The sequence below is a fragment of the Dendroctonus ponderosae genome, unplaced genomic scaffold (assembly GCF_020466585.1).
Source record: "Dendroctonus ponderosae isolate FM_Combo_2020 unplaced genomic scaffold, Dpon_F_20191213v2 Dpon_F_20191213_116, whole genome shotgun sequence".
Taxonomy (NCBI): Eukaryota; Metazoa; Arthropoda; class Insecta; order Coleoptera; family Curculionidae; genus Dendroctonus; species Dendroctonus ponderosae.
In genome coordinates this window covers 23,032-41,504 of record NW_026017275.1, presented here as the reverse complement: position 1 = coordinate 41,504, position 18,473 = coordinate 23,032, and the positions used below count along the sequence as shown (strand labels likewise).

The 18,473-nt window shown below is 31.5% G+C and overlaps 1 protein-coding gene across 3 annotated transcripts; it reads right to left on the bottom strand.

Annotated features, from left to right (window-relative positions):
- Positions 1-1,976: 1,976 nt before the first annotated feature.
- LOC125503049 lies at positions 1,977-18,415 on the bottom strand. 3 transcript variants are annotated; one of them, XR_007280666.1, is made up of 4 exons: positions 17,895-18,409; positions 15,791-16,043; positions 2,220-2,363; positions 1,977-2,158 (listed from the first exon to the last, which is right to left on the bottom strand). XR_007280666.1 is itself a non-coding variant. In XM_048662779.1 (3 exons), the coding sequence occupies exons 1-3, from the start codon at positions 18,303-18,305 to the stop codon at positions 15,051-15,053; spliced, it is 957 nt and encodes a 318-aa protein (XP_048518736.1). In that variant the 5' UTR covers positions 18,306-18,415; the 3' UTR covers positions 14,983-15,050. The 3 variants fall into 3 exon arrangements, 2 of the variants coding, with proteins under 2 accessions (XP_048518736.1, XP_048518737.1); XM_048662779.1 differs by lacking the exons at positions 1,977-2,158; positions 2,220-2,363 and adding an exon at positions 14,983-15,343 and having other exon boundaries at positions 17,895-18,415; XM_048662780.1 differs by lacking the exons at positions 1,977-2,158; positions 2,220-2,363 and adding an exon at positions 14,983-15,343 and having other exon boundaries at positions 17,952-18,408.
- Between the last annotated feature and the right edge of the window lie 58 nt (positions 18,416-18,473).

Below are 18,473 nucleotides of genomic sequence, written 5' to 3'. Positions count from 1 at the left end.
GAGTAACTATCGAAGCGTTACGTTATGTGCATATTGGGAAAGTAATTAAGGACACCACAAGTATGCTGGCTTAAAATTTTGCACCTATTAAAAGCAAACATCGTCGGGATTTACGTAACTTAAGCACAATAAATGATTATCAAGAGCACAGACCAGATGGTAAAGTTCTCAGGGTTATCCATTTCAATATTGTTCAGCTAATTGAAAATTGAATGACACCCGAATTAACTTTTATGCCTAATTATTCTATTGTAAATGTTTTCCTCGGTCGTTCCAAAAATGTTAATTTAGTAAAGAAAACTTTTATCAATTTAGAGTCGTTTTCATAGATATGTGGTGAATGCGCTTTTTAAAATAGATCTTCTATCGCAGTGCTATAAATATTATCCAACATAATAACGCTATGTAAACAACAAGAAAGTAAAAATAGTTCCGGACTCTTAAGAATAAAGATTATAATTAAGTGAAAGCGAGCTGTCAGGCACTTAAAACCACTACAAGCTGAGGCAAATTGAATTAGCCGATCTTCAGTGCATTTACCAAATAAAGACATACTAAGCCAACAATGGATCTCTTAATATTAACCACCTGGAAATACCCCAAAAGTTCTTCACCCGACAATTACATGTATTAATGGGGCAATTTAACAATTGTTTGATAACTGCCATTGGCTTTATTTTTAAAGCTGAAATGCAACATCAAATGTAAAATGTTTTAAAATATCCAAATTTTAACTGCAAGTGGATAGAAAAAACTTTATTTTGACCCACAAAAAGTTCACGCTTTGTTGAAATAAGTGCTTAACACAGAAGTGCCTGCTTTAAGAGACTTCGCTGAGTTTAAAGTTCGCCTTTGCTAAACGTTCTATCAAAAATTCGGTGTGTGTTTACTACCGCTATTTGAAACCACTGGACGCAAACAGATAAGACTCCCAAATGGAATTTAGCTTAGAAAACAGCAAACTAGAATAGACAGGATTTAGCTGATAACAGCTGAATTGAAGTGTATTGCAAACTTTCATAATTGCCCGTCCTATATCAACAGATTTAAAAGCCCTTATTGCAAATTTGGCTAAAACTGTCAACGTGAAAAGCTTTTACCACTTTCGTATTAATAGAGAACATGCTTCTTCTGTGTGGCATATCCAGTGGGAATATGAAGTGTAAAAATCCATTTTAAGAAAAGTGCAGCTGATTGTTCAACACGAATTTGTAAATCCGTGACTGTAATCCGCAATCATTACATTAAAAAAATAAAGAGATAATATTAAATAAATTTGAAATGTTGAAAAGTTGAAGGTAAACTTATATGGCTCGGTACCATAAGAATGTGCTTCTAATATTGCAACCCCAGGCGTTTAAACGGTGTGAAACGCCCATTAATTTCTCATTATTACCTAATTGCCTGTTACATTTAATTTTGATGTGAGTAATAGCGAGTTCTGCTATTTATTGAAATACAAGAATAATTCTGCAAATTCAATGTTAAGTTAGCTGTTTGCTATGCAGGGCGCTGAAGTTAATTGGTTTGCTTGCTGCTTAAAAAAGTTAATAACTCCGAATCTGATTCGGCCCAGCCAGGCAAAAGGTAGGAAACAGCGTTGTGCTTTTCAATTATTCGAAATAACACTAATTGGTACTCGAATGGAAACAATTTTGCCGAAATAAAAATGTTATCAAACAGACATAGCCCGACCTAAAAAAGCTTATTTACAGAGACAACCCAATTTGCTGGTAAAACGCGTTCAGTTAATTTAGAGCGCTGTTAGTTAGCAAATTTGGTGGTCGATAAATAGATTGGTCCTTAATTTTGATCGCAAAAAGTTCAATTATGCGGTTGTTATAGATTGAAAATTGCTTCGACTTCCATTCATTAATGAATATGTTTGGATTAGCTCATCGAACGAACTTATTAAATCAGTCGATCTATTTATCAGGTTCAACTTTTATTATTTTGAGCAAATCTAATAATGCCTTACCTGAGGACGTGAATATTTTCTACTGATTAAATACTTGACTTTCTCAGCCACTCTCCTATAAGGAATTTGATCAATTGGATGTTTTGTTCTGGGATTATCAACAGTGATAATATTGAAAACATTTTCACCAGCAGGCTGTTGTTCTCCTTCAACTCGCGGAAAAACAACAGGTCCAGGATCCTAAAAAAAAAATATTCAAAAATGAGAGTTTGAGGTCTTATTGAAAAAATAAGTAACATACCTGAATTTTAGCTAATTGGTGTTCATATGGGTGGGGATTAAAATTCCTGGGGGCAAGGAAAATTTCTCTTTGATATTCTTCTAATGAGCAACCAAATGGAAGCAGCGAAACAACGATCACCAGTACTGCAGCTATTTGGCTAAACTGAAACAAAAAACAAACATTTTTTAAATAAATCAGCTTCGATAAAACGTTTATTTTTTCAGTTTACACATAACTATTTATCAAAGCCTTTAGAATTGGCTCAATTTCACACTTATTTGGTGCAAATTAATTCACACGGAATTGAATTAATCAACAGAGAATTTGTTGATGAAATTGCAAGCAATTAAGTCGTTTTCCCACTATCCACTCGGTTTTTATTTTTAATGAGCGCCAATTGCAAAATAACTTGTACTATATGCATAAGATCAGTTGTGTATGCATGCGAAATTGGATCGAACAATGGCGAAAATGTCTGATGATATCTCAACGAATTTCTTAATTAAGTGTTTAATTTTTTATTGCTACATTTTTTAAGTGCGTAATTTATTGCAAAAAATTAAGCGTGAGCTTCTTGAAAAACTGGATCAGCAGGATTCCAAAAAAAATATTTTATCTTGTTATATAAAAAATATATAACAAGATAAAACCTGTTATTAAATGTTTATGTATGTCCCAATGCAGGTTTAAAAGAAAGAACTTTTGCTAAAATAAACCTACACAGCAGGTAAGGAAGTTAGTTCTCATTAAAACCAAATGTTAAAATACCGTTACAAAATTACCGGGAATTCAGCAATAATGAAAATGTATAAACATATTTCGCCATAAACGTACTCGTTTGTGTAAAGAAGATCCATTTATTTTGCTATTAATGCTGGCAAAAATGTGAAAAATCGCTTGAAACACGGATTTTGCCTACAGAAAATTAAATAAATTATTTTTAATTGCTGCGTTTGCATTTTAGAGAAATATCAATTTTTATGTGAACGAAGTGGGTTTGATAACAGCTGCAAATAATAAAACGCATGTACTGATTGCAAACCAACAAGTCCAATTGACACATGCAATATCAGTTATTTCAATATTGATTTTGCATCTGTGAAAGGTATTTTAAATGCCAGGTAAAGAACTTTCCACAAACTGAAAATGTATTTTATTTACACAAAAGTAATGTTTTAATTGAATCATAAAAAACGAATAAATCGAACTAACTCAGGTGGGGCAGCCATCCTAATGATCTTTGTGAAATTACTCCATTATCCTACAATGATTTGGTTGCATAATTATTGGTATTAATAAACTTGTATTTTATGCCGCTTTAATTAATCCGTTATGCTACTGGAGGATTTCAAAAATTATCAAGTAATTAAAGCATTTTCTCATGACTTAACTTGGCTCTTAAAAGGATTCACTGGCTATGAAATTGCTATTAATTGTAAACAGATGATAGACTTACACATTACCTCCTCATTACTTTAACTATTATTTTATTATCGAGGACTTCCGAATAATTGAAGAAATTGAATGTTTAAAAATTAAAATCAAAATCGTTTCAATAACGGAAAAAATAAAAGCTCTTTCATCTACTGAATGGAATTGAAATTGCTGATAAGTAGACGCTCCGTTTTTATTCTTGGTTGAAGAGAATCAATTATGAATTATTTTTCCTTTTGTTGCAGTTTTCTATTGTTTGCCACAAAATGCTATTTTTAGTTTATTTAAACGCCTTTGTTTAAAAACTACTAATAGACTAGACACTTTTTTCTTTGTTCATACACAACCGGATCACTAATCATTATCATAGATGTAATTAGATCTTTAAAAATCTTATTTTGCTGATGTCAGTTTCACATTAAACACAATTATCTAATGCGCTTGCCAGAAGCTCATTTATGTATTGGAATTAATACCGAATGCTTTCAAACATTTCCTGGTTGTATGTTTAAAATAGTGCCGTTCTCACTTATTTGAAATGAATAAATAAAATGATTTTGTATGTAATCATGCAACTTGTGCGTTATGTATGAATCGTTTTAATGTGAAGATTCTACTTAAGCAAAGTCTTGCATCTATAATTTAAACGAAAACATCGCTCTTTTTCATTCTAGGAACGTTTGTAAATGTGACAGCCTAATAATTTTTGTGCACTTTAATATGTACATCATGGCGATCTCTTATATCAACTGATCCTTCAGTGATATCAGTGATCAATTAAAATATAATTTATAAACTGTATTTATCAGTATCCAGACCTTATAAATTATATCGCATTATATCTACGACCATTCCGAAAAGTCCAAAGAGGAAACCCCTTTATTTATATGAAATGCAATTAAAAACGTTTAAATGTGCTTAAGCAACAGTAGCAATAAAAGCCGTATCCTGCTGAAGTCTGTAGGTACTTAACCTATTAAAAGCATTAATTTTTTATTGCATTTGCTAAAAGCCAAGGATATTGGGCAAAGCAATGAAAACCTACAATGTGTTTTAAGGAAAATATGAAGTAAAACAATTAGATTGGAAGGAGAACCATTAGATCGAACAACGTAATTGCTGTTCCAGAGTCTATTATCAGTAATCAAGGTGCTTTGTGCAGCCACATTCAACCCTCAAATTTTTCTATACAATTTTCCAAACTGCATTAGAACGAATGCATCTTAATTGCATTGTTTTGCATGTTCGTTAGTACTTTATTATGTTTACACAATTATCCGATTTTTCTGCTATAAATTAGCATTGTTTATAACCCAAGGAATGATAAATTATAAGCTATTAAACATAGCTCAGTTCATTTTATCGCTTGAACATTACGCAAGTCTTGATATTAATTCATTCGATTGTGTTCTGAGTTCTCATTACGAAATTCGTTGCTATCATATTGCCCTATCGATAATGGTCTGGTTCTATTCTATTTTTCACGGACATTTTTTCATTAGTTTTATCTTTATGTTTCCAATGAACGTAATGTACCTTTTAAGAAAAGGGCGTGGGTACACATTTATCAGAAATGAAAGGTACGAGTTGGTTTGTAACAAAGTGTTTGCTTTTCAAATTAAAACCATAAACAATATTATTGCAATTCATTAGAACCCGGTAAGGTACACACAACATGCTCTATTTATTAACTAGTTATATAATTTCCTTGAAAGCTGAAGATACCAACGAATTTCGAAATGAAATCGCAATCATTCAGGATCAATTAAGACATTAGGAAAAAACAAATTGTTTAATTATGCATCAAATTAGTGTTGATTATTACCAATTAAGAACCGACAGACTAATATTAATATGGTAATCAAAATAACTATTTTCATACTTGCATGGCTATCAAGGTTTGTAGGCTATATTTCGCCTATTGGTATATAAAAATCCTGAAAAAATATATGTGAGTGTTTGTGAAGCGCTAGAAAAGTATTCCAAGTAATTTACGATTGTACAGCTTACTATTTCTCATATTGTCGATTTGTTGCATGGTTTTAGTTTATTTTACATATTAATGAAATTTATAAACGATTAAAAGAATTACTCGTAAATTCCTTGGAGGAATTTCCTAGGGTTTCACAAACAATCACATATATGTCTACATATTTAGTTAAAGTTTACTTTTTCTCCCATTGTTGATTTATTGCATGTTTTTTTAACTGATCTAGACATTAATGTAATTTATAATCATATGCCGTATATGGCAGTAAATATTCACTAGAATTACAGTTGCTATTTATTAACAACGGGAATATAAATAACATACAAATTATAGACTTCCAAGTATGTTGGCAGTTGTTTTATTTGTACCATCCACTTTCCTAATATTTTCGTAATCTAATTATTAAACGTTGTCCATTGTATTTGCTCTTCCGCATTCGCTTTCAGCCCATTGTTTTGAAAATTAAATTTAATTGAGTTATTCGAATTATAATGAATTGTTTTCCCATGTAGGCAAACATTCAAAGGCTAATGTCGATTGTTTGGAAATCGATTAGGGTTTTTACATCGACGGTATTGCATCAATAAAAATCGGCTCACTAATTTTTAGAAAATTATAATCAGCCAATTGCGTGAGCGAATGGAATTGTGTCGGAATTAGTATGTAAACAAACAATTTGTTCTCATATTTCAATACTCCATTCTATTGAAATGTGGTTCATTCTGTGCAATAGAACGTCTATCAAGTAGATACAACTGCTAAAGCTACTTCGTTCGTACAGAATGTTAAAATGCTTTTAAAAATTTAAGATTGGTTTCAATTTCGAACTTTCGTAAAACCCTATTAAAATGCATAACATTTAGGCTTATATTCGTTCTAAATCTATCTTGTGAAAGTTCTTTTTTAAGGTGAAAATAAGACTAGGGAATAAGCGCCGCACACGTGCGGAGCTTCCACCTTTGTTTGAAATTTGAATACTATTCCAAGTAAAATGTAAATAAGTGTAATAAATAAATAAGATATGAATCAGCTGGAATTTTATCAACCGCTAAAGCTACAAGAAACGATATTTTCGCTACAATAATAACGTATCTAGGTTATTTACACAATATTTACACAATGCACCGTTATTACAATTATTACAATTTTTTTTGTACATACAATATTGACCTCTACTTGTATCCTTCATCTAATTATTTAATTGAAAATATTTACTAATATCAATTAGGTCGGAATTCCTGAGTTTCTTTTTTGTATTACTAAATAACCCCAGGTATTTATTATATTATGGATTTGTGTAAAAGTTGCAGCACCCTAATTGCAAAACAGATATTACAATTACTATAGTTAAAAATATACTATGAAATCGTGATCATAAATAAAAATGAGCAAATTAGACGATCGTGAGATGCATTATTTTCAGCAATACACAAAAGAATGTTACGTGAAATGAAATTTGATCCAAACTAAAAACATTCGAGATTAATAGGGAGAGAAAATACCAGTATAATGTATTCTGCAAAATCTATAATTTTGCATAGCAGATCTGAACAAACTATCAGGGCTAAATCAATTCCCAAACCACATGCACTGATTAACATGAAATTTTATATTTGATTATATGAAAGTGTAATATTAATTTCAGGATATACGTTGAACTGAACTGAAGCCATATGTAAGAATTGCATACTGCAAAAAACTTAAAATTATTTCACTTAAGAATATTTAATTGACGTTAACGTCTGATAATTGCTGTACTAAAGAGACGATTTTTTTTGGGGAAAGTAAAAAGTGTATGTATAATAAGCAGAGTTCGTAAAGCACCTAAATTTACAGCGACAAAAAATTCACAAACACTAAGTGACCAAGCCAAATTAAAAATCTTTTCAATTACAATTAAGCTCTTAATACAACTTTGTACGACAGATTATTTATGTCTGTACTCGGAAAGTTCAAAATGCCCTTGCAAGCACTCACAAACAATAAATGAGTATAATCGCATAAAAATTATTGACAAAAAATATTTTAATAACTATTAAATATTTCAATTAATAAAGTTGCAATGATTAAATCCTCTAAAATTCACTCTCATTCACAATCAGTTTCACAACTGATCAAAAATAACCCACAAAAACTTATTTTAACTCACAAAAAAAAACGTTCCATCATTTTATTTTAAATTACCTGACAAAGTTTTCTCTCCATATTCCCAAAATTCGTAAAGTTCTATCAGGCTAGAAGTGATGCTCGGAGCACTAAGTGTTTACACTACACCAATTCATCTGTTTTAAATCTGAGGGATAGTAATCCACCCGCATAAAATACTACTAACATTACGCACAAAATGAGCTTATATCTATAGTCCAGTAAAAGTTCCCACTACCGTCTAGACAGTAAACTTTTCTTGTGGTTTGTTCTCTTGCTAGACAATACATTTTGCATATTCCTGGTATGTACAATGTACATAAGAAACATTTATAAGGGCATGTTGCTTAGAGGCTCAACAGAGTTCAGAGTTAGAACTGGTGTAAAACCGATTGAATAAAATATTTTATAAAACAGGTTTTATCACTGCCTAGCATAAAAAGCGGAAAATTACTCGCAAAAAATTCCAGAAGAGGATTCTAGCTTTTAGAAATATTTAATTTTCGTTTAATTTTGCTCAAAAGTTGATAATCGACTTTTACCCAAAATGTTTGTCTTCGTTATTCAACTTGATAAGTAAATGTGACTTGGTAATCCAAGCACCAATTAGGGTAAAATAATGACTAAGACAAAATTTCATTTACCCCACTATCGCCAATAAACATTTACATAGGTTTAGCAATAGTAATAAGTAATATGCGGCAAATTCTTTTGAACTTCCAATTAATGGTGATGAAACAATTTACTTTCTAAACATCCATCGGCACAAAGCATAAGTCACCAATTATTGTAGAAGTAATTAAGATATATTTTATTGCTTATTGAAAACTATAAAACAGATGGGTTGCACAAAAAATAGGAATGGAAACAAAACAATTTAAATGATACCAGATATATATTTATTAAGGAGAAATGATGTATTTTTGCTGTTAAAGTTATGATTTATGAACTAATTGCAATCGCGGACAATGAACAATATATAGATACCAAATTCGGTGGAAAAAGATTTTAGCTTTGTTACTTACCTGGCCAATTTAACACACTTTGGAGAAAATTACTATTGTCGTCAGGTGGAATTTATTACTTTATTATACATATAAATAAACTTGCATACACACACATATATTAGTATTTACCTTGCACTTGTGTATATTGCTTCTAATTGAAAAAGATATTAAGCAATTTACCCATTTTTTTAACTTGCTTATTCTGTTTGCGTAAACTTATTTTGAAAACGCTATTATTTTCACGCAATACAGCAGAGGGTAAATCTTAATCTTTAATTGCCGAACTAACAATTAGCTTGCCTCTTTTGGTCATTGAAAATAATTGTAATAAACCACAAAAGAATAAATATAAAACCCACAGATATATTTATTATCTTCATTGAACCATTTTCTCATCTCACATTACGCTGCATAAATTTAATGCTTGTCTATTTATTAATGAATTGTAATTGAAGCACGATATAATGGAAATGAACTTTAATATAGACTTTGATAATGTTGACGTAATATTTGCACTCGATCTGATTTATCGGTTTTTGCGATGGTGTTACGAATGAACCGTTTTTTCGAATCGGGAAATTATGAGCGGAATTGAAGGATTATTATTCATTGAACTGCAGTCTGTGGGATTGTATGGGAGTAGTTCCGTATAGAAGGTAAAACAATCAGCTCGTCAATATATTCCTGTTATAAATTTGTGTTTTTTGGAAAGTACTTGGATGAATTGACAGGGTTGGTAATAGTTTCAAGGCACTGGTAAGGGAAATCTCAACTTCCAAAAAATTAGAATACTATAGCAATAAGACAATTCATACGTCGAGTTCTAGAGAAAAAGTCTTACGGATGATTGACTTAATTTCACATATTCCATATTCTTAAATGTTTTTCTGTCAGAATTTCGATATTTGCTCTTCTTATTCAAAATCGAGTCATCGAGTAACTTTGATTGTAAAAATCGACAGAAAATCTCATTTTGAAGAATCTCAGATCTAAATCTGTTTCGTATGCGGCATTAACGACAAATAAAATATTAAGTTTTAATATGGATGATTAAAATGCAAAATTATCACAGAACCCCAATAAAAAATTCGGTAAAAAAATTAAATTTAAGTCATTAATGATTATCCCAGTTCATTTATGTAATTTGAATTTTAAAAAATCTATGATTAGATATTAGGCCGTCTCAGTACCCAGATTTAACAGACTTAGACTTTTTATGGGCTTTATTCTTTAATAATATATTTATATGGTTTATAGCACTGCTGCTACACAGATTATGCGTCGAGTTTTGAACAATTTTTACGTATGAATATTAAAATATAGAAAAGTAATAAGGGTGTTCCATTAGCGAGAAATTTGTCAGTTATTCAATTTTGAAACGAAATCTTCGGTTATTCTGTATAAATTTAAATTGAACTTCAGTTTCTATTAAGTAACAAAAGAGTCCTTTTAGTAATTCACGTAAATTATCCAGCGTGAATAGCCACTAAAGCTGTCTATACAGGCTACAATATTTTTCACATTTTGTCATATTATGCCCTATTGAAATTAACCGTAAATTTTTCGGTAGAATTTAATAATATAATCATTTATAGTGTTCTATTTAAAAAAGCATAAGTTTGATATGTATCTTTTTTGGGGATACAATTCACTTTAAAATGTGGCTCACTTAAACCTCTATATGTAACAAAAAGATTAATTAGAAATCTATTCGCTTCCTCGTAAGATAAAGTATCGAATAAGGTGGGCCACCATGTAGATTATAGATTTAAGTAAACAAATTTTAGCGATTTTCCTAAAGACGAAAAAACAAATTAGCAGGATTTGGCGTGTCTTAATTTATGTACTTGATAATTGAGGATTAATGATCGGGATACATTTATACGTTGTTCTGGTTACTTCATTTTACTTAATTACATAAGTTTTTACTGGAAATGGAAAAAAGGAAGCAATAATGACGCAAAATCAATTAAACATCAATAACGAAGAAAAATTAGTTCCGGTACAACAAAGATAATTCAATATATCGATTAATCTTGAAAAGCTCTACACACTGCAAATTGCAACCTTTCACCTTCGCTTTGCAGCCTGAAATTTTAACAATGAATAGGTACGTTTGTGTTGGCATTTCGCGATACGGTTATTACAACAGCACGTTTTCAAATACATAATTATGGTATTGAAAGAATGACCAATAATTATCAAAAAAATTAAGACAACGTTCCAAAGCCAGTACGCCCAATTTCCGAACAGCATTTCACTGTCCTTAAAAAAAATGAAAGCTTGACATTTCCCGTTTATATTATCTACAATTTGCTTTAGATAGGTACTTATATTTGCTCGCTATGGTGTAAGGGTACACGACTGTATATTAGTTCCACTCGCTACGTGATATATATTTAAATGTTTGGGGAATTGTTATGGTAAGTAATAGCTCTTACTTTCTTACGTCTGCCGAATCGAGGATCGTTGCTATCTAGATGCACGAGAAAATTTTTGGAGATTGAATAATAATAATAACAGCATTATATCACAAAATTCAAAAATGGTGCAAGTCAGACAGGTAGTTTGATTCCGTCTTGCATATTAAATGTAGAAAGTATTCGCTGTTAGTCTCAGTTTCAAAAAATGTTAAAACTAATCCCTGTAATYGGATGCCCAAMATTTYAARAATGCRCAAACTTGCATTTTTTAATAAAACACTCTTCTTTTATTGGATTTTCACATTYCTGARATAAATCTTTTTTCACGCGTTTCACATATAAAAATATATTTTTATTGTATATTAAAATTATTAACGTTATGTGTAAGTTTTCCTCATGCATTTRCGATCTGTAAAAGTAAGTCAGTGAGTGATACTAGTCTACCGACAATAAAAATATTGTACTTTTAATTTTGCTGTTAAAATTAGTTTTACTTCTCTTCAAAACATTTAAGTTAAGTTAAAATACTGTACTTAAAAAAGTACAATTTTCATGTTTCCTTCATTTTTCAAAATCAGTATATGGCATTAACAGCATTATTTCACAACTTCAAACAACAAACGGATGAGAATCTAACAAGAATGTTGACCTGTCTTGAAATAACCCGTAATATTCTTTATGAACTTTTCTGCCCATTAAATGAACTTAATTAGCATACAAAATAATTTTTATTACATCTGAGAAAAAAAAATGTATTCACAAATTTTAGAAACGAAAGGAATCACCTTATAATGAAGAAATAATTTGTAACTAATCAGGCACCTTAAGCAAAAAACTCTGGAAATTCTGTCATGACAACTAGGATCTTTTGCAGCATATACAATTGCAATCATTCCACAGATGGCAATCAACTGTTTATGAAAGACATAAGCACTATCTCGCACAAGAACAAAGACTCATAGTTCATTATTATTCCTTTCATTATGTCGTTGTTCTCTATAATTTGATCGCAAAAAAAAAACAGAATGTCGCAACCTTTGCCCAGAATCTGACAAGTTAAAACGTTAAATAAAGACGCACGCCTAAGGATAAAGCAAAAATATTAATAAATAAAGCAATCACCGTTTATTTGAGTAATGAACTGTTACCGTGACCTGCAACCTCTGCTCGACCTCTCTTGGCTTGCACTTTCATTTAGGTGTTAAACTGTAGTCACGAAATCAATAAAAACATCTGCTAATATAGAACGACGTGAATTTCGAAAATGGTAATGATTTATTTTAACTGAACAACGAGATGAATCTCGTACCTAAAATGAACATTACATAGAACTGAGTTCATAAGATAAACCCAATTTGAAAGTATTTGATCGCATTTCTTCATGTGGGACCAAATCCGGATTGTGTGTGAAGTTGGATGGTTCTTGGATTATCTGGATTGCTTTTCTTGTGAATGAGATTTATTAATTTATTGCTAGCTTTCAATCTCTCAAGATTTAGCATTTACATCAAATACAAGTGCTTTGAATTTCCTTATTAGAAAAAAAATGTGCTTATTACAGAGATGAAACAGGAGAGATTAATACACTTTCCAAGTAACCAAACAAATCTAGAGCATTGAGCCATAAAACGATTCTATCTTAAGAAGGGAAGTGAAACCAATCTCCATAAAGGCGCAGTTTAAGCTTCATATCAAACTATTTCTAATTTGTGTGCATCTGCAGCACTTTTTACAATATGAAAACTGAAATTTTGGAATAATTTTTAGTCGTTCTAGAAGCCCACATTGAATAATTTCTATTTAGCAGTATTCAGCTTTCAGAAAATTTAGATTTGTTACAATGTAAATATTAACCAGAAGCAATGATATTGAATAGCAAGACCTAATATTTGCCCAGATTTTCAGGTAAGTGCACAGAGGGATTCAGTTTCAGATTCCAGCACATTCAGTATCTATGTCTCCCTTAGTTCGAGCAATATGAAAAACGCTTTATTATTAATTAAAAAGATTATTCTTGTTGTAAAAAAATGGTTGAATGTCCAAAACTTAAAATGCAACTATAAAATATAATATACTTTAATAAAATACGCTTTAGGAGTAATATGCACCTACATTCACGCAATGCAAAAATAATTTCCTTTTTTGAAACGATGTCTACAATAGAATTTTTTTTTTCAATAACTGTTTTCAATATTGTCAAAAATAAAAGTGACAAAAACGGTAATAATATGATAAACGCGTGGATAAAATTTTAAGAATTTGTCAAACCTTCAAATAAAAAAAATAATATAGGATTAATTTTACTCCATCTTTTTATGAAAAATTACTTTTTTGTTAAAATTAATAATAAAAAGTTTCATATGGTTCCCACTTCTTCCGTTACCTTTTCCCATATACATTTGGGCATGTAAAAGAATCTTTTAGAAATGAACTGATCTTAAATAACTGACAAACCAAGAGTGAATCCATAATTGATAGATAAGATATAAAATAAAATAATTCAGCCCAGAATTCAATTCTGAATATTTGATGCTGGCGATTCCAGTTTTCAGTTTATTTTTATTATTATATTAATTTTTTGTTTTGTATTGGTGACAATGATAAGGAGGGATGAGTTAAATTGCAATTTCGGTTTAAAATACAAAACTAATCTGGACAAATGGGAGTGTAACTGTTTTACCGATAAATTTCGATGCCCTTCTTCGCATTTAAAAGGCCAAATATCTATGTTGTCCACATTTTGTTAATTTAAAATAGGGAGAAAGCTAGCACGTTAAAAGGTAAATTGTGGAATCAAAATTATAAATAATTAATGATAAATCTCCCTTGCCTTTGGAATTTTGGGTGTATGGAAAAAGCATCTGAAAAAGCATCCACCTCTGTAATTCAAATCAAGAAGATAAAACGCGATGTTTGCAATAAAAATAGTAAACTAACGATAGCTTTTTCGCAAAAACGCAACAACAGAAGCTTTGTTATCCATTAATAGTGATGTAAAACAAAAATTATTTATAAAATATATCAGCGTGGGTTTAGAAGACAGCGAAAACCCGATTCACGAAAATGACCCCAATAAACCAGAACAGAAAAAAACACAACAAAGTACAAAAAAAAACTTTTTGTGTAAAAAACTACATTGTTTTTAGCTAAAGTTTTAAAATGTGTACTGTCGTCACAGCTTTTTTCTTTTACGTGAAAAGTTTTACTTAAAGATGGAGAACAAATATGTTGTATTCTACCTTAAGACATTCGAGCCAAATGCCCATATCAATATATAAAAAATGTCTTTGCGGTTACTTACATTCCGAATATAGTGTAACGATTTTCGAAGTTTTCTCTTATCATGCAATTATTGAATAACATGTACCACGCTTTACTGTGGTGTATGGGTGGTTAGAGTAGACCTTCATATGCGCCGTATATTCGTGTTTAATGACCCGCATGAAGAAAAGCTGAGCTAACTTATAGACGCAGCGTAATTTCACACATAAGTGATCTTTGCGTAACAATAGATTGCATTTGAGTCTCTACGATAAATGAAATTGTATGTATTCGGTGCCCATGTATTAGACCTAATCTCATTGTTGAATGTTTCAAACTGGAGAAAATTAAGATTGTTCGATCAAAATATGTATATTCTGTTTAGCAAAACACCTACGGATCTCACGGTTGAACTAAGACGTTACCTAAGTTATTAGTTATGTTGGTTTATTTTTAACCCAAGAAGTAGAACGTATTAAAAGCATAACACGAAGGGAGTGACAAGTGAAAACAACAAAACATTACTGTTAAAATTATGATTACAAAAAAATACAAATGGCATAAATATTATTATATCATTGCAAATTCACTAGGATTGATTAGGATCAATGAAAAGGGTTGTTTTCTGAGCAGGATCATCCGGCAATTGCACTTGAATTAGTTGATGATTCGAAATATCAGGCAGTCCGCCACATTGATCTGGTGGCACTTCAGTGAGGGTTTGAGTTGTCGAATCAAACACCACTTGGTGGATGTAAAAAATGTTTTCGCTGGTTTGACCATCCGGAGTGTTAACGATTACTTTTGCTAAGGGGGGTTGATCGAGGCTCAGTCTGTTGCCACTTTGAGGTTGTAAATGGCAAATCGATGTGTTTGCACAACCTAGAACGTTTTGATCTGATAACACTGCCATATAATCTATCTATGGACATTCACTACTAAATTTCCACTTTGCTTACTATCTCAATTCACTTAAGCTCGTCCCAAATGTGTTCTAATAATTTGCGACACGTAAGTACTTAACTAGCTACAAGGACTTTGTGCGACAAATCTGAGAACACCTTTTTCTACAGTACAAAAGCAAATCACTCTCACCGCAACTAAAATCGCATGTACGTTTCTGCAGGCAACATTAGAATGAGCACCTTGAAAGTGAACTAATTATATGTTAAAGCTAAGATCGAGAACAATACTTAAATTTAAGTTCCTATTAAGTCCTTTTAACAGTCAGTCAAGGAGAGCAAATAATTGTTAGTTAACAAATTAATTTTATTAATTCCCAACATTAGTGTTCAATGACTTTCAAGGTGAAGCAACTTTGTATCTTACCTGTTAAATTCGTGCTCTGATTCGGCAGTTCATCTGCTGAAGCCATTCGCTGCTTTTCTAAGGCTTCATTAAGCCTTTCACCAGCTTTCTGAGATGTTTTAGCGGCATTGTGGACTTCTTTAGCTACAAGCTGTGCCACTTTTTCAATGGCAGGCGCTGAGGGTTTTGGAGCATCAGCCACTGGATTACACCAATGTACAAAAAAGGCGTAAGCTTGAGACGTATCCACAGGATGTAGATGTTGAAAGTTTATCTGAAAGCGATACAAAAGAAAAGCGGTCAATGGTGCACTTGTAAAAACATGTTATGTGGAATTGGAAATAAAAAAGTTATGAAAATCAAAAATTGTCGTTTAAATAAGTGTCCGTTTGGAGCAGTCAAATAAATCATTCATCTCAACGACAACGCTAGGACCCAGCAAACGCTACGTTTTAGAAATAAAAAAAATGTCTGGGAAATGTTCAACATCCTTCTTACAGTCCAGACTTGTCACCTTGTGACTTTCGTCTTTCTGGATCCCTGAAAGAAGCACTTTTACGATATGGCGACAATGAAGCAGTAGATTAGTTTGTGCTCGATAGTCCAAAGAGTTTCATTGATAACAGAATTAAAAAACTTTCATTGCGATGTAAAAAAAATTTCTAACGCAAGAGATTATGTAGAGGTATGTTCTTTCAAAATGACAAATGAAATAAATTATGAATTTAGCAGCAATATTATTGTGCTTCGGCCTTCAATTCAAAGTCAAAACCAATAAAATCGACTTTCTACAACTTAATCGAGCTTAGATTAATGACTTGAACTGATTCTATTACAAAAATTATTATTTTCTGCAGTTTATATATTTAATTACAATATAAATTCCTTTACCTGCGAATATAGCTAAAAAACGTCATACCGAATATTCTGCCATGAAATTTCTTACCAACCACCTTGCTGAAGAAGCCAAAATAATAAGTTTATTGTTAATATCCAAAATCAATTCAAACAGTATCCACTTAAAATATATCTGAGACCAAACAGCTTGACAAAAAGGGGTACAATGTGAATCTAGCACTGAGGGCGCTAAATAAAAACTACAAGTTCTGGACAAATGGGTGTTTCAAATAATTTTCAATGTGTTTTCTATGTCGTATAATTGGGAATCGAATCAAATAATGTTGCACTTACATACACTCAAATACCATTTTTTAGTTTACTATTTAAAGTGTACACAATACAATTAACTGCTTTATAGTTATTTTAAAAATAATTCCTAAGATTTATTTTCCTGCGATTTAAGCAAATGTTTACTTGTTTTGTTTACATTAAAGAATCGACGCTCATCATAACCGGAATTATTACCAATTTCCTTTGTTGAATTTGGTGGAATTTCAAATGCGAACAATTATCGCTTTGGTCGAAATACCGGACGTCGTATTATTAAATGTAATTTCAACTAATAATAGATCCAAAATTTAACAACTAATTAACAAATTATAACATTTGCCTATTGAGTAGGCAAATATCGGTATAATGGTACGATGTATTTTAGTGAAACTCGCTGTAAATTTGGTCTTATGTAAGACTCATATTTTGATGAATCATTCGAGTTCATCCGTTTTGGACAAGTGGTGAATTCTTGAGTGTCGTGGTACAAAAACTCCCAGAACCTTTTATTTGGTGTATGGAATCAACTAATTTTTTTAGTTGATGCACTAATCATTTATTCACAACTTTGTGCTGTTTTTGGAAAAACTTTCACCATCAATAGCAGACGAGCCAGACATTTTTGAAAGAATGCAAATAATATCGCAGTATCCTTTTGATCATGTGCTTACGGGACACCCTGTATATGTGAATAAATTAAAAATATGGCCCACCACCAACCAATAAGCACACTTTTCGCAAAAATACAGATAAAATCAGTATAAATTTAATGAGACCAAACTTGAAACTTGAGAGAAGACACCACAAGACCTCGTTGACCACTTTGTGAGGTCTTTGCAGGTTTTCAAGAGAGCCCTCGAGATGGTTGCATGAAATAATGAAAGAAGAACTAGCTCAAAATGAAGGTGAAGTCTGGAACGCTGCACTTTCTACTCGACTAATGAAAAACTCCTACCTTTATAAGGGTATTCAGCCCAAGCCGAACAAATCGGTTCGACTTCTTAGTACCTACTGTATTGCCTAGCACTTTAACATCGAGTGTTGCCCTGCATTTCCTTGCATCAAAAAGAAGCTCCTTTTTCACCTCTTTCGACTCATAGGCCCAACATTGGTACTGCTTACGAAATTTCACTTTGGGTCCCGTATTTGATATTTTATGCACCCAAATCGTGTCTGTGAGGAAGGAGAACTCTTCCACCCACTTATCGCAGTACTGATTGTAATCATTATGTTCCACTCTGATTTGAGTCCTGAATTTTATTTCGTAGGCCTTCTCTTCTGTCCATTTGCTGTCCGTGATTTCAAACTTTCGGTTCAAATTTGATAGAATACCAAGAAAATCGCGTTTTGCAACTGGTTCAGTCATGCTTTATTAATTTTAAAGGAAAATTAAATATCGACCGACAAAGAATCATCACAAAAACTTTTTAAAAGGAAATTGGGAATTCTGTTTTTTTTTTCAAAACCAAAACATCAACAACAATCAGCTGGTTTTGGCAAAATAGGTTTGACTAGGTTTACACCACTTACCCCT